Source organism: Mus caroli, chromosome 2, assembly GCF_900094665.2.
Source record: "Mus caroli chromosome 2, CAROLI_EIJ_v1.1, whole genome shotgun sequence".
Taxonomy (NCBI): Eukaryota; Metazoa; Chordata; class Mammalia; order Rodentia; family Muridae; genus Mus; species Mus caroli.
The window spans coordinates 87,315,260-87,338,510 of NC_034571.1; the positions used below are offsets into that span (position 1 = coordinate 87,315,260).

General features: G+C 54.9%; 2 protein-coding genes across 5 annotated transcripts in view; one reads left to right on the forward strand and one right to left on the reverse strand.

Annotated features, from left to right (window-relative positions):
- Positions 1 to 1,114: 1,114 nt before the first annotated feature.
- Positions 1,115 to 15,216, forward strand: Tp53i11 (tumor protein p53 inducible protein 11). Of its 4 annotated transcripts, none has more exons than XM_021150776.2 (8): positions 1,115 to 1,275; positions 10,338 to 10,423; positions 10,914 to 11,200; positions 11,714 to 11,772; positions 11,996 to 12,044; positions 12,364 to 12,460; positions 12,831 to 12,932; positions 13,263 to 15,216. In XM_021150776.2, exons 3-8 carry the CDS (start codon positions 11,027 to 11,029, stop codon positions 13,394 to 13,396), a joined length of 615 nt encoding a protein of 204 aa, XP_021006435.1. In that variant the 5' UTR covers positions 1,115 to 1,275; positions 10,338 to 10,423; positions 10,914 to 11,026; the 3' UTR covers positions 13,397 to 15,216. The 4 variants fall into 4 exon arrangements, with proteins under 4 accessions (XP_021006435.1, XP_021006443.1, XP_021006451.1 ...); XM_021150784.2 differs by having other exon boundaries at positions 11,061 to 11,200; XM_021150792.2 differs by having other exon boundaries at positions 11,064 to 11,200.
- A 44-nt stretch (positions 15,217 to 15,260) lies between these two features.
- Positions 15,261 to 23,251, reverse strand: part of Tspan18 (tetraspanin 18) — a 133,625-nt gene continuing 125,634 nt past the window's right edge. The window contains exons 9-10 of the mRNA XM_029472728.1: positions 18,999 to 19,082; positions 15,261 to 17,730 (exon numbers count right to left, since the gene is read on the reverse strand). Of these exons, the coding sequence (XP_029328588.1) occupies positions 17,683 to 17,730; positions 18,999 to 19,082 (132 nt within the window). The 3' untranslated portion in view covers positions 15,261 to 17,682. The remainder of the gene's footprint in view (positions 17,731 to 18,998; positions 19,083 to 23,251) is intronic.

The following is a 23,251-nucleotide window of genomic DNA, read 5'->3' on the forward strand; positions in this document are numbered from 1 at the left end:
AGGTTAGGAAACTTGCTTGCCTAGGGCTAAGCTAAACAACAGAGCTAGGATTTGAACCCAGGTATTCTAGTTCTGTAGCCTGGAGCAGAAAAGCAAAACTTAAATCTGGAGCCAGAGGCACACCTAGTTGAGTTATAGTGAGGGGCAGCTACTCTCCATCTCTGCCCCAGTTCTTTACCTTCAACCTCGCTTCTCTCAGTCCCCACCCTCCCTCAAGCCTTATTTACTATGTCAGTTCAGAGACAAGATCCAGAGGTTTCTTTCAGCAGGAAGCAGGGCCCTAGGCAAAAATCAACTGCTATAAAGAGTTTCCCAGGGAGTCCAGAGCCAGGCATGGGACAGGTTGTAGGTGCCGGTCTTTTTAGTTTGAGAGACTCCTCAAGATTCACCTGGAACTCTCTCTTGGCATGAGCTGTTTGCTTCCACCAACAAATACTCTGAAGCCACAGATAAGACCCAACCTTGCCACATGCAGCACATAGCACAGCGACTGTGGTAGAAGTTTCAGCGGGTAAGAGTTCTTGTCATTTGGGATTCACACCAAACTGGGGAGATGGGTGACCTGGGTGACAGAACACTCATTCACCAATTATCTTAAGGCCTTGGCTATGTATTAATGACTCAAAGTTTTGTGAACTGGGACTAGTCCTATTGGACTGCAGGGAAGGCTAAGATTTTATTCTTGAAAGTGTTTTAGCAAACGATGAATTGTAAGTTGCTTTTAACCGTGTTGTTTGACGCGTGGGGGACCCTAACGGTCAAAGCAGGTGCCTTCCTTCTACCCTAGACATCGGCCTAGGCCTGAGAATGGATGTTTTATAAACCCATAGGGGTATGTTTGCAGTCCGGGAGAAAGGGGCGCTGTCTTCAGAACTTCCGAGAAAGTCCTGGGTGGCGCAGCGGCAGGATGTCCCCGTCCGGGATCCCCTAGCCAAGCGAGGGTGCGCCCTCCGCAGGCGGCTCCCGGTAGGCCCTCCGTTTCAGCTCTGGGTCTCCCCCCAACCCCTCTGTGCCCGCCCCGGCCACCTCGGGGGCGAGGCAGCCCAGCGCGTGGGAGGGGACGGCGCGCCATTGGCTTGTGCGCGGCACTAGAGGAGGGACCAGTGCGGGCCGCCAGACTCGGGCGAGCCCAGCAGCGCCAGGAGTCCAGCTTGCCCTGCCCTGCCCTGCCCTGCCCTGCCTGCCTAGCGCGGCGCCGCGATGTGAGACTCCCCGGGCCGGAGAGTCCGCAGGTCACGCCAGCTCCACGAGCGCAGCACCCCGCGCGCCAGGAACGTAAGTCTGCTGCCGGCAGCCGCTAGCCTCACACTTCACCGCCGCTGCCACCGCGCCGGCCGCTGCCTGCGCAGCGCAGCCCGGGGACGCCGGGGGGCCTTAGGGACCGCCGGGGGCATCGAGCACCCTGCGAACGACAGCCGGGCGCCAGAACAGCTTGGCACTTGCGGGACGGCGGGCGCCCGAGACCCTCGCTGAGCTCCTCCTGGCACTGTCCTCTGTCCTTTTCGTTTGTCCCCTTGCACTGACTCGGTTTCCCTTTCTCCCCCAGCTCTCTTCTCCGCCACCTCCTTCCCCAGGGGGTGTTTATTTCGCTCTCGGCCTCCTCCTGGGCTTTATCTCTTTGATTCGGAGCTAGTGAGAGCGGAGAGTAAAGCAGTTTCTTTTATCCCGGGGTCTCTGTCTTCAGCGCTTGGTTCTCAGTCCCCTCCCCCTTTCTCGCCACCGCCCCCCCTCCTCCCGCCTTTGTTTCCCGGCGGGAGGATTGCGCGGTGTAAACTTGCGAGTTTCCGGGTCCTCGCCCCCACGGGTACGCGGGCGGAGAAGGTGGAGGGGTTCCCGCTGTCCACTGGTCCGGCTGGACCTTTTGTGTGGGTGCCGGGGACTGGAGGAGTCGCGGACTCCCGCCTCACAAAGTGGGGGAGTGTCCTCGGCGCGGAGATGAAGATAGATCAGAGGGGGAAGGGGCAAAAGCCGGCGACACTCCAGAGTCCCTGCTGGAGAGGAGCGGGCAGAAAAGTGTTTTGGGCCTGACCCCAGTCGGGGGTGGTGGTGTTAGGAGGGTATTGCAGGTGGACCCGGGCGACTCTCTCTCCCAAACCGCACGGACAGCTGTAAAGGGTAGCGCCATTGCCTGGCGCAGGATGGATTGGGGTCCCGTGTAGTGCGCAGAAAATATTCCGCGCACCATCCTCGGGGCACCGCGAGGCCAGACGCTCGCTTCGGCTCCCCTTTCGTCGCCTTCTTGCATCTGAATGGAGCGGGCTTCTCCTCCCGCCTGTGAGGTGGAGGAGCAGGAATAGGCCCAGGGCCCACTCCCACTTTGACCCAAAGTCTTACAAGCACACGGCCAAGGCCTCCCCAAAGTCCCCCAGCACGGACTTCCTGTTTCGTTTCTTTTAGAAAAACTTTCTGGATGGGGCCTGGAGAGAGTGTAGAAGTCCCTGGGTTGCAGGGACACCCACCCAGCTGTGTCTCCCGTCTGTAGGCTCCTGGAGAAAGGCCGCCACCTGCCGCCTGCGGGATTGGTGGACTCCTGGAAGAATCCGGAAGAACACCACCTGCCCCTTAGTGGCAGCCTCTGGCTCAGTCCGAGGCTAAAAAAAAAAAAAAAAAAAAAAATACTATTTTCCTGTACGATCTTTGGAAAGTCAGAATATACTTCGGGTTTCTGTTGTCGCCTTCGTACAGACAGAGCGTTCTCCTAGAGTCCCCTCTGGCCTCCGTGTCCTAGGTGCCCTCTGCCTTAGCTTCTCTTCTTCTGGACTCTCAGGTCTGTCAGCCTTCACTTGCTGTTCCTGGCTTTGAATTTTCTGGGTCCAGGACCTCTGCCGCTCCTCTCACCTCAACTCACAGCCTGAACTTGTGACAGCCCCCTCTGCTGGAGACAGAGGCTGCCGGCTAGGGTCAGGGTCTTCACGAATTATTCTTGGCTTTTCTGTGTGTTCACTTACTGCTCCAAGTGTCAGTGAGTGAGCCACAGAAGAGTGATGTCGCAGTTGGCCAGCACGGGTCCCACAGGTCCCTGCACACCTGTGGAAGCTGTCAAGACTCTAGATAGTGCTGTGTCTTAAGCAAGACAAGATAAATAAATAATACATAAGTCGATTGGGCCACATGCCGTGCCTTGGCGTTTTTTCTCAATACCCAGAAGGCTGAGGCAGGAAGCGTCTGAGTCACATACCAGTTTGGACTATGTAGGAAGACCCGGTCTCAGAAAGAAAGCCAGAGTCAGGGGAACATGGAGAGTGTTGGGGTGTTGAGGCCATTTTTAAGGAGTGGCCAGCGCTGCTTTCTGGGTCCTGCAGAATAGCCTGTGCAAAGAGCCAGAGGCGCAGCACTGTAGAGTGGGGTGAGGAAGAGACAGGAGGCACTGGTGAGACAGGATGGGGACCCCCACATCTCATAGGTGATATGAAGAGAAGATCTGTAAACTAGCATCTCACAGCCCCCCGTTAGGAGGGGCAGCCACGGGGCGCCATTTTGTTCTGAATCCAGGTGGGAAGGCCTCATCCCCAGTAGCATCTCTCTGCGTCCCTATCACAGCCACAGTAGACAGGGACAGGAGGACAGCCGCTCAGGCCGAGTGCCCTGGAAATCCCCTGTCTCCCAAGACCCTCCTGCTTCTTCATGCCTGCCTGGGTCAGTGTGCTGCTGGCTGTGACCCAGAGTCGCCTTGATTCTGCCTCACCCCACTTCCTCCTGATACTACCCTCTTTGGAACACTCTATTTGCGTGGGCATGAATTCCTGGAAGGGGTTCTGCTCCGAAACTGCTTTAGTAAAGGGGGGGGGGGACTGGGGCCAGGTGTTTGAGTCTGTCGGTCTAAACAGCAGCCTTGTTGACCACTGGCTACAAAAACACAAACTATTCTGGATGTTTGTAGACAACTTCTCTTCAGGAGGAAGTGTCATTATGCCCATTTAACAGATGGGGAACTTTGAGGCCCAGAGAGGCAGGCCTGTCTTCCGACGCCATGCATAGGTATAGGGGTAGAGGATGTGAGTGAGCTTGGAGTTTTGAGGAGTGACTTGCCTTGTTAATCACTCAGCCAGAGACTGAGTATGAGGAGGGAGGTCTCGGCCTTGGACTCTGATCCCTGCCCAGGAGAAAGCAGGACTTCAGATCATCTAGTCTGGAGACATTGTGTTAAGCTCGTCTTTAGGGAAGACCCCCCCGCCCCCACCCCCGTTGCCCCTTCTGTTTTGTTGAGCAGCAAGGGAGAGGTCTGGGAAGGAATGGCAATAGTTGAGGGGAACTGCTGCCTATTCACAGGAGAGCCCTGGCCCTGTGGGAACCAGAAGCTAATGGATGACAGGGCCAGCCAGCTGCCCTTGAGGGCACTGACTCTCGGTCACCAGGCCCCAGGGAGGCTGGCCCACTCAGGGTTGAAAAGGACAGGAATTCTCCATGCTGTGCCTTGCCTTTTGCAAGCGACAGAAGGACAGGAAAGGCCTTGTTGGTGACTTCTGAGAGGCTGCCTGAGAAGCTGGCCTTGGCTTACACAGGGCAGCAGCCTCGGCCCTCTGGGTGAAGCCAAGACCCGCTGGCCGCAGGCAGGGGTGTGGCTCCCAGACCTGAGCCCCACCCACCCTCTCTCACACTGCTACCATTGTGGTTTTTGTTTGATTTTGTCCCCTAAACTCTGAAGATGAGAGTCAGGGCTTTCCTCCATCCCTCTGGAAGTCAGCCACCTTCCAAAGACAGAGAAGAAAGAAGATGAGAAGAGAAAATCTCCACAGGAAAGCGGGAAGAGGCGGGGAGGGGCTGCTGAGGCTGGGCAGGGCCTCGTTGAAATACAAATAAATGTGTTTATATAGCTGGGGTCAGGGTTGCCTAATCAAACCTGTGGAGGGCCCTCGAGACCACACTCTCCACCCACACAGAAAACTGTCCTGACAGCAAGCCCGGGCTCATCATGCCTGTGACTTCAGCTGTCCTCCTTGAAGCTCAGTGATTCAGGGCACCCTGACCTCCAAGTGTCTGATCCCAGACTCAGGATCTTGAGGGTTCGAGGAACCTGGCATGGACTCTGTAGCTTTGATACTGGGATGGGTCTGTTACCACGTCTGCCACACTAAGAGCTTGAAAGCATGGTCTTTGTCACCTGTACCGTTCACAGCCAGCATCTTAGTGACAGTGCAGCCCACCGGCACTTCTCTGTCCACCCAGGCAGTGTGCTATAGAATAATTTTATTCCCTGGAGACTAAGGCTCTGCTCGTCTGCCAGCAGGCCCTGGGCACAGTAGCTTCTTTTTCATTTCCCTTTTGTTTGGGCCTGGAAGATGTCATCCAGTCCTACAGGCTGTGTTCCATGACCCTTGGCTTTGTGGGTGGGGCGTGGCCCCCGTTTGCAGGGAATGTTGCTTTTCAGAAGACAGCAAGTCTGCCTGAGTCCAGGTCTGGGAATGCAAGCCTAGGGTGGGAACATGGTACCTTCACCCTCTGTTATCCATGACAACCTCAAGATGTGGGCCACTCTGCCACAGGGTCCTAGCGGTTGGTTCCTAGCAGGTTGCTGGACCTCCACCTTGTCCCAGGCTAGCGGGGTTCCCTAGAAGAGGCCTCAGATGATACAGGTTCTGTAATCCAGAAACCCCAAAGTCTGACCCTGACTGTTGCTGTCCTCACTTGAATGCAGCCCTGTTCAGACCTATTTCCAGCTATTCTACACAGAGAGATAGCAGAACGACGGGCTCCCACTCTTGGCACTGGTTCCCAGAACCCTGCCCACAGCACAGGCCCTGAACCCAAGAGAGGCCCGACAGGGTATGGAGGTGAGGCTTCAGATACTGGGGACACACCAAGACTTTCAAGGGGACGGTGCTCCGGAAGACAGTTTGAAGCTCAGTTATGCTTGGGGGGAGGGGCATTCCATGTTCCTAACCAGGTACTTGTGCACAGACATGCACACACGTTCATTCCTCCCAGCCTCCCATCCCCGGATCCTCCCCGGAGGTCCCGTGCAAGCTCAGCTCGCAGTGAACTTGAATTCCATCGCCGCCACACCCTCCAAGCCAGGGACTCCTGAATAAGTCCATGGGCCTTAGTGCTCTCATCTGAAAAATAGAATGGAAATATGGCTACTGTCACAGGCAATCATGTGGACTTCAGGGGGGTTCCCAGCCTGGATGTGCTTGCTGGCAGCTGGCTGCTGTCCCCAGCTCAGGCAGGACGTGTGGGCAGCTGGCTCCCTCCTCACCGGTAGGAGGGCATTTGCAGCCGCTGCACCTGCGCCCACACTGGGGAGGAAGTGGCTCCCTGGTTGAGGGGTTGTGGCTGTTACTCAGGGGAAGTCACTGGAGCAGCTGTGGGTGTTCTGGGTTCCTTCTTCCCCTCCCCCTCCCAGGCCAGCAGGTTTCCTAAGCCAGCCAGCCCCCTTGGGCACAGCCTCCCTGTCGGGACAGCTCTGCAGTCCATTGGTTTCTATGGCAACCAGGCTTCCTGGGGAAGTCCTGGAGGATCAGCGTGGGAGGGGTGGACCCCTGCCTCATCAGGTCTGCTGACCAGGGCTGAGTCTGGCTAGGAGTTCATTAATAACACAAGACATTTTGCTGTCCTTTGTGGAGCACAGACCAAGCGCCCGTTTCTTTCGGCTGCACTCTATGGTGTATCACAAACTACCTGGGTAGGCTCAGTCCAGTTTTTTAGATGAGGACTTGGAAGTAATTTTCTCGAAGTCACAGAGAAGTGAAGAAAAGGAGCTGAGCTTTGCCTCCAAGTTTTCCTAGTCATTAAGAGTGTGTCCCTCTGCTGGGTGTAGTGACACGTGCCTTTAATCCCAGCACTGGGGAGGCAGAGGCAGGCGGATCTCTGAGTTAAAGGCCAGCTTGGTCTACAGGACAGCCAGGGCTACTCAGAGAAACTCTGTAGGGGCGGGGGTGGAAGAGTGTCGTTTCTCATTCTTTGGTCTTGTACACCCAGGGACCCTCCTTTTCCTGTGTTTAGATACCCTTTTCCCTGGAGCCTGCAGCACCCCAGGAAGGTAATATCATCAAAGCCATTTATTCTACTGGAGCTTCAGATGATACTACTAGATTAAAGGCCTCGCCCCTTAGAGAGTGACCAGGTTGGAAGTCAGCCCTTTGTACAACCGTCTCTTCCCTAGGCCAATAGCTTCAATGTAGTTGAGGCAGATCCTGACCCATGGGCATTAAGTTCCTGCCTGTTCCGTGTGTAGTAGGAGCAACAGCCTGCCTCTTCTCTCTCCTTGGCTACCCCTGTAGACTGCAGTTAGGGAGGCCTGGGTTGTGAGGACAGATGCTCTGAGGAGCACAGACCCTCTGTTCTTCTTCTGTTGGGTCAGCCTTTGGAACTAGGGAGTGGGAAGTGAGAGACATAGGTTGTTGATGTCTCGGGATGAACACAGGAGACCAGCTGAGCCCCGAGGAGGAGAGCAGGGGTAGAGCTGGCCTGCTGAGAGCGGGGGTGGGGAGGTGGGGGGAGTAGGGGGGTGGGAGAAGGACCTTCCCACTAGGATGAGTGCTCAGAGTGACTGTCACTCTTAGAAGGATGGAAGTTGCTGGGGATGTTCTCTAGGACTCTGACAGGAAAGGGAGGCAGGACATGGCCTTGCAGGCACCTGTTTCATCTCCACAGTTGGGAGCATGAGGGGGGATGGTTAGCCACTCATCCCACTTCCACAGTCACCGTGGAGATGTGGAGGCCCTTAGCGCAGCGTGCAGGAAACCAAGCAGGCCTGAGTGGAAGGGGCCTTTTCCACTCTCCTCATCTGAGTGAGGAAAAGAAAGGTCGCTGGGAGGGAGAACAGACCCTGCCCAGGGCAAGGCTCATGGCTGGAGGATGCTTGCCTACATTCACTGGCACTTCTGCATCCCTGCCCCCCACCCCCGCGTGCTCCCATTCACAGAGGGAAACTGAGGCTGGGTGTGCCCTAGTGGCTCTCCTAAAGCCTGCAGCCCCTAAGTGGGTAGAGCCAAGATTCAAAGCCAGCATGTTGCCAGCCTTCCCAGGAATGGAATGGGGGAGGTGCCTAAAACCCTTGGCAAATAGCTTTGGTAGGGAAGAGTCGGGGTGGAGAGGCCAAAAGGCCGTGTTTCTCTCTGTGAGTGTTAGTGTCAGTGGGTGAGTTAGAGGAAAACTGCCCCTAGCTGAGATGCTTCCAGCTCAACACAGAGGGATATGATTTAGCTAGCCTTACACCTGGTACTGAGGTCTGGGGTCTTGGTCCCATGTGGTGGGTAAAGGGCTAATGAGATCATTTTCTTGGTCCTCTCTGTCAAAGCCACCGTGGCCCAGTGTAGGGGAAGTGCTGGGGAGGGTGGCGGCATCCTGTCTAATAACTGCTGTCTTCACTGGACACTGTCCAAGACGGGATGCTGACCACTGAGTTGAGGGAGACGACATGCTTTGTGGCGTTCTGGGAGTTAGCCCCTCCTTTCCCCGTATGAGAGAGGAAACTGAGGCACAGAGGTAAGCAGATGGCATACAGGTCCACTTAAACCACTGGAGGTCCCAGATGCAAGTCCAGGCAGCGGAGTGTGCAGCCCTCCAGCTGTGGTCCACCAGTCACTTTCTGAATTCATCTCTGTTCAGGGTCCTGATTCTCCTTCGACCAGCTCGGGGTGTGTGTGTGTGTGTGTGTGTGTGTGTGTGTGTGTGTGCTCCGACTCCTGGTGATACCAGCAGCTCGGGGTGTGTGTGTGTGTGTGTGTGTGTGCTCCGACTCCTGGTGAGACAGCAGAGCTCTGGTGTCTCGCTGTCCATGCCTGACACACGGAGGAACTCAGTGGATGGGCTGTGTTCTGTTCAGGGGCCTCTCTTCATACTCTGAGCCATGTTTACCTCAAGGTTGGAGCTAAAGTCCTATTTCACAGACAAGGAGACTGAGGCTTAGATTAGTGAGGTGACCCACTCAAGTGCCACAGCAGGATCGAATCCCATGACTTGTCACACCTGGCTTCATGAGAAAGTTTAAGAATCTAGGGTCCCCAAAGAGTAGGGCTAAAATAGAAATGGCCCACAGCAAGCGTTGTCATGAGTGTGGAGGATCATGTGTATCATAGACGGCGTGTGTGGTGCCCTGGCTGTTTGCTTTGTCCACACCCCATTTACCTCCGAGGCCTGCAAATGTGCGGTCCCCACCAAAACCACACAAAGCACAGGCAGAAACAACTGAATGTCCCTGTTCACTTGAGTGTCCCACAGATCAATGATGCACAGTAGAAAGGAATGGATGCCTGGGGCACCAGGCGAGCTGGGAAAGGCATCCCGTTGAGTGGGAGACGCTGTGCGGGCAAACGCTCATATGCTTTATGATTCTGTTTATGCTGCACGTGAGAACAATCCAGATGGACCTAGAGTGACAGAGCTCAGCCCTGTAACTTGCTCGAAGTGAGAGAACCGGGTACACCTGGGCTAGCACATGGTAGTCTTGACAGGTGAACTCACTGTGTCCTCACCTGGTAGTGGACATGTCATGAATTATCTGCACAGTCATTTCTGTGTGGATTAAGATGGGGGAGGGGTGTCAGAGGGGACATGCGAAGTATGTGCTGATGTCTCTGTCCTTCAAGGAGGGTTGGCCAGTCCGGGCTCTGCACCCTTGTGTGGTGTCCAGTCTGTCTGGAGTCAGGAGAAAGTGGTGGCCTGGGTTGGGGATTTGGGCCTCACTTGGAATGGTGTGACTGAAAGGACATCCCTGCGTCCCCTTATTGGTGCCTCTTTAGGGGGCTTAGGCAGTTGTCACATCCTGTCTCCCGCCATCAGGTACAGGAAGGAAAACAGCCACTCATTTCACACATGAAGAATAAGACTGTGTCAGAACCTGGGGCCCAGGTCTCATTTGCCCTTCAGCCCCAGTGGTGACTGGGTTTGTGGTGTTGTCATTTTGAACAAAACCCCAGGACCTCTTCTATGTATCTCCCCTCCCCCTGGCATCCACACCGGCTGTGCCCCTCTGCTGATGTGTTTGTTGGGATACTCTATTTCATTCTAAGACTCTGGAGGTTTGAGAAGGAACCTGGGCTATCTGGGGACATTTCCTGGGGCTGCAAGACATTTGCTCAGGGACATGGTGCTGGGCAGCAGGTGGAAGGAGGAACTTCTAAGCTGTGCCTTGGAATGAGTTTGCTGGAGTGAAAGTGAGATGCTGGGGTACCAGGACTCTGGGCACTGGCCTGGTGAGCAGGTTGGTGGGGATGCAGGGCTGGGATGCTGTTCTTGTGTTCACTGGGAACATCCTGGTTGAGCTCTCCCCATCTGTGGAATGGTCTACATTTGCTCCCATCCTTCAGGGCATCCTTGAGATGCAGAGACTGGAGCTGCCTGGGGTCAGCCAGAGCCTCACTTGGTTCCCCTCCATGCCCTGTCTTCTCTCCTAGGTTGTGAGGACTGAGCACAAGAAAGGGAGGGCCCCTCGTCTCAGACTCCAGTGTGCATCTCAGCATCTAGCTCACTGCCCATCTCAGTACGTGCCCAGGATTGCCCTGTGGTATGGGGTGGCATGACTCAGGGCTGTGGATAATGGTGGGCAGATATAGGCTGGGGTAGAGGCTGTGGGTGCTAATGGCTGGGAGTGGTTCACGTCCAGGCAGTGTGGCCACTACTATTGAAAGCCCCATTTTCTGGGCTTAATGTCACCTTCCTTCATGACTAACCCTCTCCTCCTCTAGGTTCTGGGTAGTGATGGCTGTTTAGGAGGTAGAAGGACCAGCAGGCAGTGGGGATTGTCTGGGCAGGTGGCTTAGGACTTAGGAGGCTCACTCTGAGTCTCTGAAGTCTCCTTTGTCTCGATAACCCAGAAATCTTGTCAATGAGATCCATCCCGGTCCAAATGCCTTTTCTAAAGCCCATATTGCCACTCCAGGGCTGACTGTAAGGCCTTGTCTGACCCAGTCACCGGGGCTGTGTCATGTCCATGGGGGCCATAGAAGCATCCTCCTCAACCCATTTTACAGGAGAGGAAACTGAGACAGCCGCAGCACCATCTTCTCTTAGGCCCCGGGTGGGGCCTGGCCACATTCTTCTCACCCTACACTGGGACCTGGGGTCTGGAAGTCCAGCAGGAACGATGGCTGAGGCCAGTGTCTCCCCATGTCCCTCAGCAGAAGAAAAAATGGCAGGCAAACAGCCCCCTCCGCTCATGAAGAAGCACAGCCAGACGGATCTTGTGAGCCGCTTGAAGACCAGAAAGATCCTGGGTGTGGGCGGGGAGGATGATGACGGCGAAGTGCACCGGTCCAAGGTGAGCCATGCTAGGAAGAGGAGTCGTGAGCCCGCAACTTCCAGGGCCCTCTGCCGTGTCAGGGGAATGCTATGCCTAGTGGCAGATGTTTGGGGACAAGAACCCAGTGCTTCTTAGGGTACTGGCATAGACTGTCCTATAGACATGAGTGCATCCTGATAGCTCTGCTGGTTATCCATGTGGTTATTGACCCATTGTACAGGTGAGGAAGCTAAGACTTACATAGAGGGGCTAAGTTACTTCCTTAAGGTTATATCAGTGACCCACAGAACCAGGCTTCCAGCCCCTGCTGGGCAGACCCTGAGTTTTTTTCCTAACCACCTCTTTTCAGTTCTCTTGTCTAGGTACCAAGGGAGGCAGAAGAGGTTGAGCTTTCATTGGGGAAAACATTTATGTCAATCAGGGATATTCTGATGGCCCCCAGGTGTCCACAGGAGCTGGGAGGAAGGTCTGTGGGTGAGATGCTGAAGCTGAAGGCTTCTTCCCTGATGCCTCTGACTTGTGTGTCCACAGATCAGCCAGGTTTTGGGCAACGAGATAAAGTTTGCTGTGCGGGAGCCTCTGGGGCTCAGGTGAGCAGCAGGTCTCGTTTGGATGGTTTTGTGTCCCGGGTATGTGTAAGGTCCTACATGACTGGGCCTTGCTCTGAATTATATCCACACTGTTCATTGCCTCCTCAAATAGCCCTGGCTGTTTGGGTTGCACAAGGTCCCCCCCGCCCCCGACCCCGGGTTTGGGTTGGCAGTGGGGGTCAGGGTGGGTGTGGCTGTAACTGTCTTCTCGGAACCTCCCCAGGGTCTGGCAGTTTCTTTCTGCTATGCTGTTCTCCAGTGTGGCCATCATGGTGAGTCCTGTGTGTCCCCGCCCAGGCTGCAAGTAGGTCCTGAGACTTAGACCTAGATGGGGTGGTGGGGTGGGGTGTGGGGGTGTGTGGCCCTTTCCCTTCCCCCAGCTGCTGATGTTTCCACTCTGAGGCCCATCCTTCAGGGTCTAGGCCAGCTCCCGGGCTGACATCCAGCCCATTACTGGTGTGCTGTGCCTCCAAAGTAACCAGCACACATGCTCTGGGCTCTGGGCATCCCAGCATCGGATGCTGCCCTAAGGAGCTCCCTAGCATTTGTCTCACCTCATAGCTGACCCTGTGCTCCTCCTGCTGCCCACAGGCCCTTGCCCTCCCTGATCAGCTCTACGATGCAGTTTTCGATGGGGCTGAGGTCACAAGCAAGACCCCCATCCGCCTCTACGGTGGTGCCCTCCTTAGTGAGTATTGCTGGGTCTCCAGCAGCCTGGTAGCCTGGCCCTCTTCATCTGTGTCTGTGCTGCCATCTTGTGGCCATTGCTAGAATGCATGTAGTTGGTTCACTGCCCTGGCATTGGCAGAGCTAGCTTGGACCTGGAGGCCCTTGCCCCATTGTGTAGATAAAGATACCAAGTCCTGGGGAGATGAGCACCTGGCCTGGGTTGGATAGGGCTTTAGAAGCAATGTGAGCTGCCTCTGGGGGGAAAGCTATAGCTGAAGAGCTGAGGACCGGAAGAGGGGCCGTCTGGTCTGAGAAGTGGGTGTTGTGGAATAAGTGGGTTTGGACTCCTGGGCTAGGGGTCAGGCTGCCCCTGTGCTTGATCCCAACAGGCATCTCCTTGATCATGTGGAACGCACTCTACACAGCCGAGAAGGTGATCATCCGCTGGACTCTGCTCACTGAGGCCTGCTACTTTGGGGTGCAGTCCCTGGGTGAGTGGTGTGGGGTGGGAAGGCTATCAGGGTGCGGGAAGAGAAGGGCAGAGCACTGGGTGCTCCTACAACATAGACCAGTGTCCTGAATCCACAGCCCAGCCTCTCCCTCCAAGCCCCCCCACCCACTGACACTCAGGGTGGTGCATTTCTAGGCACCGGCCACTTGGGGGCAGCAGACTGGCCTAGGCTGGTGTTAGGCTTCTGGAGGTCAGCCTGCAGTCCCATCCACCACAGGGATGGTGGAGGGTATTCAACCTAGTGTCATAATGGGAGAGACTCAAGCGCGTGTCTGCTCCTGACCTTTGCCTCCCCCGACTTCCTTCACAGTGGTCACTGCCACGCTTGCTGAGACCGGCCTCATGTCCCTGGGGACCGTGCTGCTCCTGGCCAGCCGCCTCCTCTTTGTTATTGTCAGCATCTACTACTATTACCAAGTCGGCCGGAAACCCAAAAAAGTGTAGCAGGCTGGGACCTGCCTGGGCCTGGACCTGGGCCCGAGCAGCTGGGGACTTCACTGTCCATGGGTCCTAGACAGGCCTGCAGGCAGGCAGGGTGCACACGCCTTCCTTCCCTCCCAGACACTCCACGGAGTCATCTTGGATCTCCTGGGATTCTAGGAGTGACAAGCAAGGCTGTGGCCTCTGCACCCCACCCCTCACCCCTATGCAGGGACAGCTCCTTGCCCTGTGTTTCTTGGCCTCTAGACTCTAACAGGCACCGTCTAGAGTAAGTTTTAGGGTCTGGGCTGAGTCAAGGTGAGTTCCTCTGCCAGGAAGCCCTTTCTAGGAGGTTGTGTCGGCTCCAGCAGGGGCTCTCAGCTTCTCCCCATCTAGAAACCCGATGTGTGAGCCCCTCATCACACACACACGCACACGCACACGCACACGCACACGCACACACGCACGGTGTTTCTAGAGATTCAGTTGAGGTCATCTAGCAAGGGGAGTGACTGCCTCCCTTGGGCCAAGTTCACCATCCTCAGCCTGCACATCTCTCTCTTTGGCCTGCTGGAGGGTGTTCTGATTCTCTGGCTGGCCACCTGAGTCCCAGAGCACCAGAGTCCCTTCCCGACAGGCCAGGGTTAGGCAATATACCACAGGCCTGACAGTCCCTGGCTCCTGGCTGCCCATAGGCTCCTAGTGCATGAGGAACTCTGAGGAGAGGACAAGTGGGGACATTTCCTTGGCATGGCCTCCAAGGCCTGCATGGCTACACACCTGGCTCACTGCCTCCTCCAGATCCCCTCCTGAGGCTGCCCCAAGGCCTAAGGGTTAAAGCCAGCAGCTGCTCACATGCAACAACGGAAGGAGATTCAAGAGTCTGCCATCCCTTAGCAGACCCCAAGTGGGCCTCTAGAGCTGAAGACACACCCCTGGTGCCACCAGCCTGTGTGGCCCCTCCCCTTGGTCCTAGCTCCCAGCACCTCCCTACCCTTCAGCAGCAAGCACACTAAGTAAGAGATTTGGCCCGAGGCTTCTCCCTTCTGCAAGGGGGTGGTCCCCTATACCCAAGGAATCTTTCTCTAGGGCACCTGGGCTCACAGCCTCCCTGGGCTCGGTTGTTCCTGCTGCCAAGTGCTCTGTGACCATGGCCTTTGCCTAGTGGCGGGGACTCAGGGACTTTTCAGTGGAGGACGTGCCCAGCAGTGGCCGGGGCTGCTTCTGTAACCAAGGTCTGGCAGAGTAGCGATTCCCTGCGTGTTCAGGAAGGGCCCGTTGTGTATACCTGCCTCTTGTCACTGGCTTGATGCCAGTCCCTCAGTCCCACCTCTTTACTCGGAGCATGGACCCTGCCACTGCCAGCTCTTAGTACAGTCCCAACTGCTGTAGACCAGGTGACATTTGTTGACGCCGTTCTCAGAGGTGAAGATTTATCCTCTTGAATCCTCCACGAATACAGATACAGTCCCAAGGGAGGTAGTCGTAGAAATGGAAGACGCCAGCCCTGCGCTTCCCCTCAGCAGCTGGAGCTGGCAGGGCCTGCCCCAGGAGTGGTGCCCAGGTCACCCTGGTTAAACTGCAGTGATACATTTAGGTGGGTGGGGTCAAGGCCAGATCAAGGCTGGCATATGTGGCCTCCGGGAGACACCTGCTTGGAAGGAGGCAGTGATGGAGATAAGAGCCCCACTCTGAGTCTGGGCTCAGGGTGCCCTGACTGCTCTCCCCCACCCCACCCCCAGCTCCTCTTGTCATGCTTCTGCCTGGCCCCCAAGACTGCCTCTGTCATGGTCACTATTTATTCTTGGTCCCTTTTTCTTTTTGTAAGAAACGGTCACAAGAAAAAAAAAAAAAAAAAAACAACCAACGAGAAACGATCTGTGTGGTGTCCTGTTTTATATTACAAAATTTCTCTTGATATAGAATATAAAAAGGGGGGACTTGGGAGATACAATGATAAATTAGCTCTGTTTCCTACTGCAAGGGACATTTACAAATTCCAAAATAGACTTTAGCATATGATGTGTGTGTGTGTGTGTGTGTGTGTGTGTGTGTGTATGTGTGTGTGTCAGAGTTCCTGGGGATGAAGGTGCTGGGCTCAGAACCCAGGTAGGCCAGGGGCTTGGGACAGGATAATGGGGAGCATGAGCCACAGATCCAGTCTTAGCTCCTCGCCTGTCCCTTAGGCTAGTGGCTGTGGGACAGGAAGTGGCTGTTCTGCTCACTACTGGTTGAGGTCTCGGCATCTTGGGGTGAGAGGTGAAGGAAGAGCTTCTCTCCATTCCCCGGGGAGTACACAGAGCAGCTCACCAAGCCCCACCAGGATGACCTCAGACAGCCTTGCAATGGCTACCAGCAAGCTCAGAGGGTGAAGACTGTGTCTGTCTGGTCCCATGAGGATGCTGAGAAGCTGGGTTGAATCAGGGCTACTTGGGAGCACTTCAGCATAAGTGTGGAAACTGGTGAGGGACTCTGATCTACCCTGGAATTGCCTAGGCTCCATATCTGGCTTCTCAGTCCCTCCCTGTCCCAGCCCTGCCCATCTCTGGAAGCCTGGGCTAGTTCTGGGTGGTAGCCGCTGTGGTTTGGCTAAGTCCTCAACCTGGCCATGAACTTCCAATCAATAGCCAAGCCATTTGCCTTCCTAGACAGTTGGAGTCCAGACGTGCTGGGTTCTGAGTCAGCCTGGGTCCTCTTAGTCTGGGGTGGAAGCCAGCAGAGGGGTCCCCTGATGTGGTGACTCAACCTCTAGGGAGCTTACTATGGGGATAAAGTAAAGTTGTCATAAAGACAACTTCCGTATGGCACTCAGAGACACCTCCCCTCCCCCAGAAGGCCAGGTTGGCCAGGCTGGGTGAGGACCACATGAAGAGGAGAGAAAATGGGAGAAGTAGCCCCCTTGCACCCAGACAGCAGCGTAGAACAGGCTATGGCTATGACTCCCAGGTGGCAGAAGGGCAAAGGAAGGCTGGAGTTCAGGTCAGGCTCTTCCATCTGAGAGAGGAGAGCAGACACCTAGCTGTTCCTTCCATCACTGTTCCCCTGCTGTGCCCTTGGCAGACATAATTAATCAAATTTGAGATCCTGACAGACAACACTAATGGATTCAACACGGTCCTGGCAGGGTCAGGCATCTTGCAACTAGTTGCTAACCTAGCCTGCAGTTCAAGTTTGTGTGTGTGTGTGTGTGTGTGTGTGTGTGTGTGTTGGTTGGTTGTGAACCTATTAGTCTGGGTAATCTGAGCCTAGAGAGACTAACAAAATACATGTTCAGCAAAAGGTCAGAAGGTGTCACGTTAGGAGATGCTGTGGGGTTAAGTCTGCAGACAAGAGGCATGACCTTAACCTCTAGAAAGGAGAGAGAGTGAAGGGGTACACAGACGGAAAAATGGAAACCCCTTCTGTCTGCAGAGGTGATGGTGACATCAGAGCATCTGAAGGCAGGAGGCTGAGTTGGGAGGTAGTGAGATCCATCCGTATGTGGAGGGATGCAGGGGTGAATTCTTGGCAGGGACCTTGAAGAACACATTCAAGCCTCAGCTCTGGGTAGAAAGAGAGAAATGAACAATACTGGGGTGTCTTCCACCTGGGAGAACAGGGGTGGGGCATGGCCCATGGGGACAGGTGATGTATCACAGTTGGATCTCTGACAGAGGTACAAGCAGGGCAGAGTGGACACAGTACAGACTGTAGAGCTGGATGCAGGCAGTTCCTGGCCAGTTTACATCGGGGTGGAGTCCTGGCTGGAGCGACAGCAGTCTGGAGATGACCTTGTCATGCGCATGCTGTGTGACTGTGGACGGAAATGAAAGGGCCACCTTCTGATCCAGTGTCCACACACAGCCACCCTCTGCTAGCCGGAGCAGGGACCGCTTCGCTCTCCGGCAGATGGTGCTGCAGAGTCTGTCCTTGTGTTGTGAAAAGCCGGCTCCGTGGGGCCTGAGGACCGGCTCCTCCTCCAGGATGTGTTTCTGCCTCCTGGTTGCTCTGATCCTGGAAATGCTAAGAGAGGTGATCCAGGCCAAGGGACACTCCAGTCTGACGGGCCAAGGGGCTCTGAGGCTGATGAACCTTTGGTCTCAGGAACAGCTGGTCCCAGGCCAGCCCCAAGCCCTTGTAGAGCCCATGCCCCTTGCTTTAGAGCCTAGGTGAGGCCCCTTCATGTCTGTCCTTATTTTGTTTATTTAAAAATTAGCTCTATGCTTCTGGCCGTTTGGGCTGGCCTTGCTTCCTCCCCTGGGGCCAGAGGACAGGGAAGAGAAGGGGCTGGCTTCTGGGCAGTGGTGGGCTGAGTGTCTTCAGGCCAAGGCCTACTGGATGCCCCGGAAGAGGCACATGGCAAAGACCATGAGGAAGAGCTGCAGAGAAAGGGAGAAGGTGATCTGGAGTCAGACTGGGTGCACGTCGAGGGGCTGCCCAGCACACCTCCTGAGGGGAATCGCGACACTACCCGGGGCAAGCATCTGCTCACCACTTGGGTAAAAAACAGGCGTTGGAAAGCAAGTCATCTGTTTAAACAGCTCAAATCTGTCTTTTTTGGGTTGGCAGAGACTTTAAGCAAAGCACAACCCTTCTTGGGCACCTGAGTGTGTACCAAGAGCTTATCATGTAAAGTAGGTTTCCAATGCTGTTATCAGCAGCCTTTCTAATCAGCAGGAAGTGAGGCATGGAGATGTCGGAGATGTCTTACAACCTGATTTAGGTCACACAGCTTCGGTGGGGGTAACCTAGCTTGAGCAGAGACACACTTCCCCCTCACTTCCCCCACCCAGCCCTTGCTTCTAAGCCCCTGCGCTCTCAGATAGCTCACAGGAAGCTGGTGAGGTTTTGCAGAGGTTTCAGTTCCCTAACCCTGACCTGTGGCTACATCGAGGCAAGGCTATGTGCAAATTCTTGAAATTTGCCCAGCCTCAGGAAGATCTGTGTGTCTCTTGTTGGTCTTAGCTCTCACAGGAGGCTTTGTCCACTTCCAGGAGTGTTGGCACATACAGCAGGAGCTTAATATATGCATGTGGAATTAATGAATGATGCCTGTACTTCTCCTGTGACTTACACAGAACTGGTATCCTGAGCGACAAGGCACAGAGGACCCTGAACAAGGGCACATCAGAGTGCCAGGCGACCAGAGCTTCCTTGAAGGGGTCCCCAAAGAGCAGGAAGTGAGGGCTGCACATTAGGCTGCCTGGCCTCACTGCCCCAGAGTGCATCCCTGAACTGGGCAGGGGGGCAGTGAGGAGGGGATGCTGAGTAATAGCTCAAAAGTTGACAGCTACTCAGCTACGGTGTAGGTTCTGGGGCACTGGGATGAAGGGTACTAAAGCTCCATTGCCAAGTTTAAAAGACCCCTGACCATTTGCAAAATCAGGACTCATCCAGAAGCCCCTGCCTTCCAGGCGGCTTGTGGGGTGTATCCTGCAAAGCGCACTTGGACTGCAGAGCTGGAGTGAGGTGGGGTGCCTCTCTGGGCCTGCCTGTTCCCATTGTCCTGGGAGAGGCACAGATCTGAAGCTCCAGGCCACAAGAATGACTCTAGCAGCAGACGTTTCCAGTAGGCAGCGGCTATGAATCTGGGAAATAGGCTGAGCGTACAGACGCTGGGGCTTCCTCCCAGGGCCCCTCCACTCACCTCAATAGCCAGTACTCCAATGGCAAAGGCTCCGGCCAGGTAGACATAGGTTTCGAAGGTGTTGAGGATCACTGTATAACAGCCCTGGGAAGGAAAGGCCAGAGATGAAGCCACGGTATGGAGGTGTGGTCTGCAGTCAGGACCACTGTCAGCACTGAAGTCCCTGGCATTTGGCCCCAGGGCTCAGCAGCTGCAAGCTGGCATTTTTATACTGATGTGGGAGGAGGAAGCATCTGGTCATTGGCAGAATGTCACCAACATCCCTCCCTCTGCCACATCCAGTCCCCAAGACAGTCCCAAGGCTAACTAAGCCACAGACCTAGACTATGAGGAAATGTGCAAATACTCAGGCCTCCTGGTGCTCCTTAGAAGTGGGGATCGGGCATGCAGGACAAAGCTGACTGGGATGGATCTCTTCAATCAGAATGTCAAATGGTGCCCCAGCCCCAGGTGGGACAGTATCTCACAGAGGTGCACAGTGCCCCACCAAGTCCCTCTCTTGACCTGCCTGGTTGCTGAGGGATTGACAGTCCCCTCCCCAGGCTCAAGGCCAGGCAGCCCAGCCTCAAACATTGCTCAGCTCTTTTCCCACAGCCTCACAGGAGCAGCTGCCTACATGTGACTCATGTGCCTGCTGTCTCCCTGGCACTGTGGGTGACAGAGCCAGATGAGCCAAGACCTCTCCCATTGGGCCCCAAAGACATAGTACTCTGTGTCCACTGTACCCCACTCCCATGCTGGCCACAGGTAAAAGTCTCACACACACACACACACACACACACACACACACACACACACACACACACACATCAGTCAGTGTTGGGGATCAGACCACTGAGCCATACTCACCCCCCAGCTCTGACTGAAATATATGCACTTTTTGGAGACGGGATCTCTCTCTAGGCTACACTTGAACTCTGTGTAGTTGAGGATGTCCTTGAACTTCTACCCCTGGCTTTATCACCTGAGTGCAAGTATTATCCAGTTTATGAAGGAGTGGGTTGGAACCTAGTTTTTGTGTATGCTGCACAGGTCTACTGGCTGAGCTATATAACCTCAGCCTTTTGAAACATATTCTTTCAAAAAACAACAGCTTTTTTTTTCCTTTTATGAGCACCTGAATATTCTTTGGGCCCAACTAGTGGACTTCCATGTGGACTGGTTGGTGGTGGGGCAGGGGTAGGAACTGTGCCCATCTATGTGGGGTATATATTGGATTTTAGGTTCTGAGGATGCTGGGGACTGGCTGCTTCCTACCTAGATTCCCAGTGTCTTTGGCCATGTGGACCTGGGGAGGCTATATCTGAGCACGCAGACAGTAAGACCCGATCAGAGACTGTGGCTAGATGGGAGTCAACGTGTCTTCTACATGGAGACTAACTAGGAACTGGGCAAGGGAGACCCCATTGTCCCTGGAGCCCCATAGAGTGGGTGGACATATTCTGCCTAGCACAAGTGACCTGAGTTGAGCAGAAGGTTGGCTGGCGGAAATTCCCCGGTGACAGGGAAGCCCTTGGCATGAGTGGGCAGTGTGGACAGTGCTACCTACACCCAGCATCCCTCCTCCAGGGTCTTGCTAGGTTCTATGTGCCCTGCATCATTTGGTTCTCTGTGCAGCCCCTACTGCGAAGTAGCTCATCTGTGGTTTACCTCCTTGCAAACTGGGAGAGAGCAGGTGGGTGGCTCCTTCGAGGCCACACATAGCAAGGGAAGCCCAGATTCAAAGAGGGGCCTGATAGTTCTTTCCCTCTATATAGAGGGGGTGGGAACTATATTTTAAAATGCCTGTCCTCATGTGGCCAAGCCCCTCCATCGGAGCCTGGAGTTGACTATGCCCTGGGTGTCACCCCACCATGAAGCATCCCCATCTGTCACAGGGAATGGAACATCACTTGCTAGATGCCTGTCATAGCACCTCCAATGTCCAGCTCCTGCTCACAGTCACCCCATTTTTCCCACTAGACAGAGGGCAGCTGGTCCTGGGCAGCAACCCCTACATTCTCATCTCTAGCATCCCATCTTAGGTTCCAGGATGAGCACCCCACCTCCTACCTGGGACCCCTGCCTAGATATTTCAAAGGAACTTCACTCTCAACATTCCCCAAACCTCACACACCATGTCCCCCAACCCAGAAGGCATAGAAACACCTTTGTCACATGCCTGGACCCGCACTGACGTCTGTTACAAGGCCAGTAATTCACGTCCCCCTCCTCGGGACTGCTGCTCATGTAGAACTGTCTTGAATTCCCAGTCCCAGAGCAGCCAGAGTTCCAACCTAGCCACATTCGTCCCCAAAGGAACTCCATACTCTAGAAGTCTGGCTTGTGCCAGTCACAAATGTGTCCTGGGCTTTGTGGGAGGCAGTTCTGGAGATAACCCAACTGGAGATGGTCTCCCAGTGGGGGCTCCTAACAGAAAGTATGGCTCAGCGGGGATGGGCGTGGGAGGACCAGTCCTGGGAGTTAGTCTCACTGGGCCTGAAGAGGCTCTGTGATGGAGAGTCGATATGGCTGTGTGGTCATCAGTGCAGGAGCCAGCAAGAGGATGCTCACAGGGGAAGGTATCTTTCAGTAGAAGTTCAGGATTTGGGGTCCCGAGACGCTTCTCTGAGGCTGGCTAGAGGAATTTGAAGGGCAGGAATCTGGTTGTAGGACTCTCTCCCAACCCCACCCACCCGCGGAGCCCCCAGCAGGTATTTTCAGTGAGGTAACTTTGCATCTTGCCTAGTGGTCCAGCTCCTCCTTTGCATATCTTCTGCCACCACAGGGCTTGCTGTCCTCAGCAAGGTCCTCAGTGGCTGCATTCTGGCTGAAGTTGGGGGTATAACACTTTCTCAGAAGGGTGTGACTCAGTCACCAGACTATGCTCTCCCTTGGTTAAATGCGTGTGATTCCAGGGCCTTTGCGAGAGAGCAGAAGCAAGCTTCTGCCTCACTTTCCTGGGCTGTGACGGACTTTCTCCAGCAGAGCAGTAATGAAACAGGGAGGCTTGGCTTTCCCTGGGCAGGTGTCAGCCCAGGCCTGTCAGCGATGGATTCTCGAGGCTCCCCACATCTTTCAATCCTTCCCAAATTCTACTTGCTCTAACCATAGATCCCTGCAATCCAAACCTTCATGCCTGCTCTCTCCATGGCATTCACATCCCGGGGCCCTTCCTCCTCATTTCTGTTACTTTCCCCCGGGGTAGGAAGGCAGGATGTGTGAGAGACACTGCGCTCTGGCCTATCCTATGGAAGGTATGAAGTCAAGAGCTGAACTCTTGGTGTCAAGCTGAGCTCATGGGACTGGGTCTCAGCCCAGTAATGCCCTCCCTTGGAGCTTCAAGTACCCTAAGGTCCGGCCCATGCACACTCTAGCACTTCATTCAATCTGTCTTCACTCTCAGAACCACCACTGTGGGCAAGGATCACTTCATTCACTAGATCACCATCTGCCACCTCTCCCTAGACCAGGAGCCCCGTGGGAGCTCGGCCTTGTCCCTTGTGCACTGTCAGCTCCACAGTGTTTTGAATTCTCCTGGAAGTCTGACCAAAGGAGAAGGCCAGGTGTGGCTCTCCTTCTCATCCCTTCCCTCTTCCCATCTGCCACGCCCAACCTCTCCCTGCCTCTCTTTATGGACAAGGGGGGTTGGGGTGGTGGGGGAGGCGGTGGTCCTCTGGCCAGCAGGACGGAAGGGACCAAGGGTAAAGTGGGGCTGTGCTCCTTGTTGAGGGGGACAAAGCTGAGACCTCTGTTTCCCTTAGGGCGAAGGCTAAGAGGAAGTCCTCAGATTTCAAGAAAAGAAAGAAGTCTGGATGCTTCCCTAGTTATCTAGGGTCGGGTCAATAAGAATCTGCTCCTCTTGGATCAAGAAGTGTTCTTGCTAGGCAGTAGTGGCACACACCTTTAATCCCAGCACTTGGGAGGCAGAGGCAGGTGGATTTCTGAGTTCGAGGCCAGCCTGGTCTACAAAGTGAGTTCCAGGACAGTCAAGGCTACACAGAAAAACCCTGTCTTGAACCCCCCCCCCCAGAAGTGTTCTTACTTGGCCAGAGTAAGCTTCCTCATAAATAGAGTATATGCCTAAGGAGTGCCTCCCCCTCTTATTAACATAAGTTTGGAAAACTCACCCTGGAACCACAGACCAAATTCTCACCCCAGTCTGAACCCAACTCATCCCCTCTGTCAGTGTGACCTCCTCCTCATCTCTTCTGTCAGTGTGATCTCCTCCTCACCTCCTCTGTCAGTGTGACCTCCTCCTCACCTCCTCTGTC

Bases quoted from the DNA above. Each gene is read 5' to 3' on its own strand.
- Tp53i11 (XM_021150776.2), top strand. From the start codon at position 11,027: ATGGCTGAGGCCAGTGTCTCCCCATGTCCCTCAGCAGAAGAAAAAATG. The intron at 11,201-11,713 runs GTGAGCCATGCT...GTGTGTCCACAG, and splicing joins GCGAAGTGCACCGGTCCAAG to ATCAGCCAGGTTTTGGGCAA. The intron at 12,045-12,363 runs GTGAGTCCTGTG...TGCTGCCCACAG, and splicing joins TCTCCAGTGTGGCCATCATG to GCCCTTGCCCTCCCTGATCA.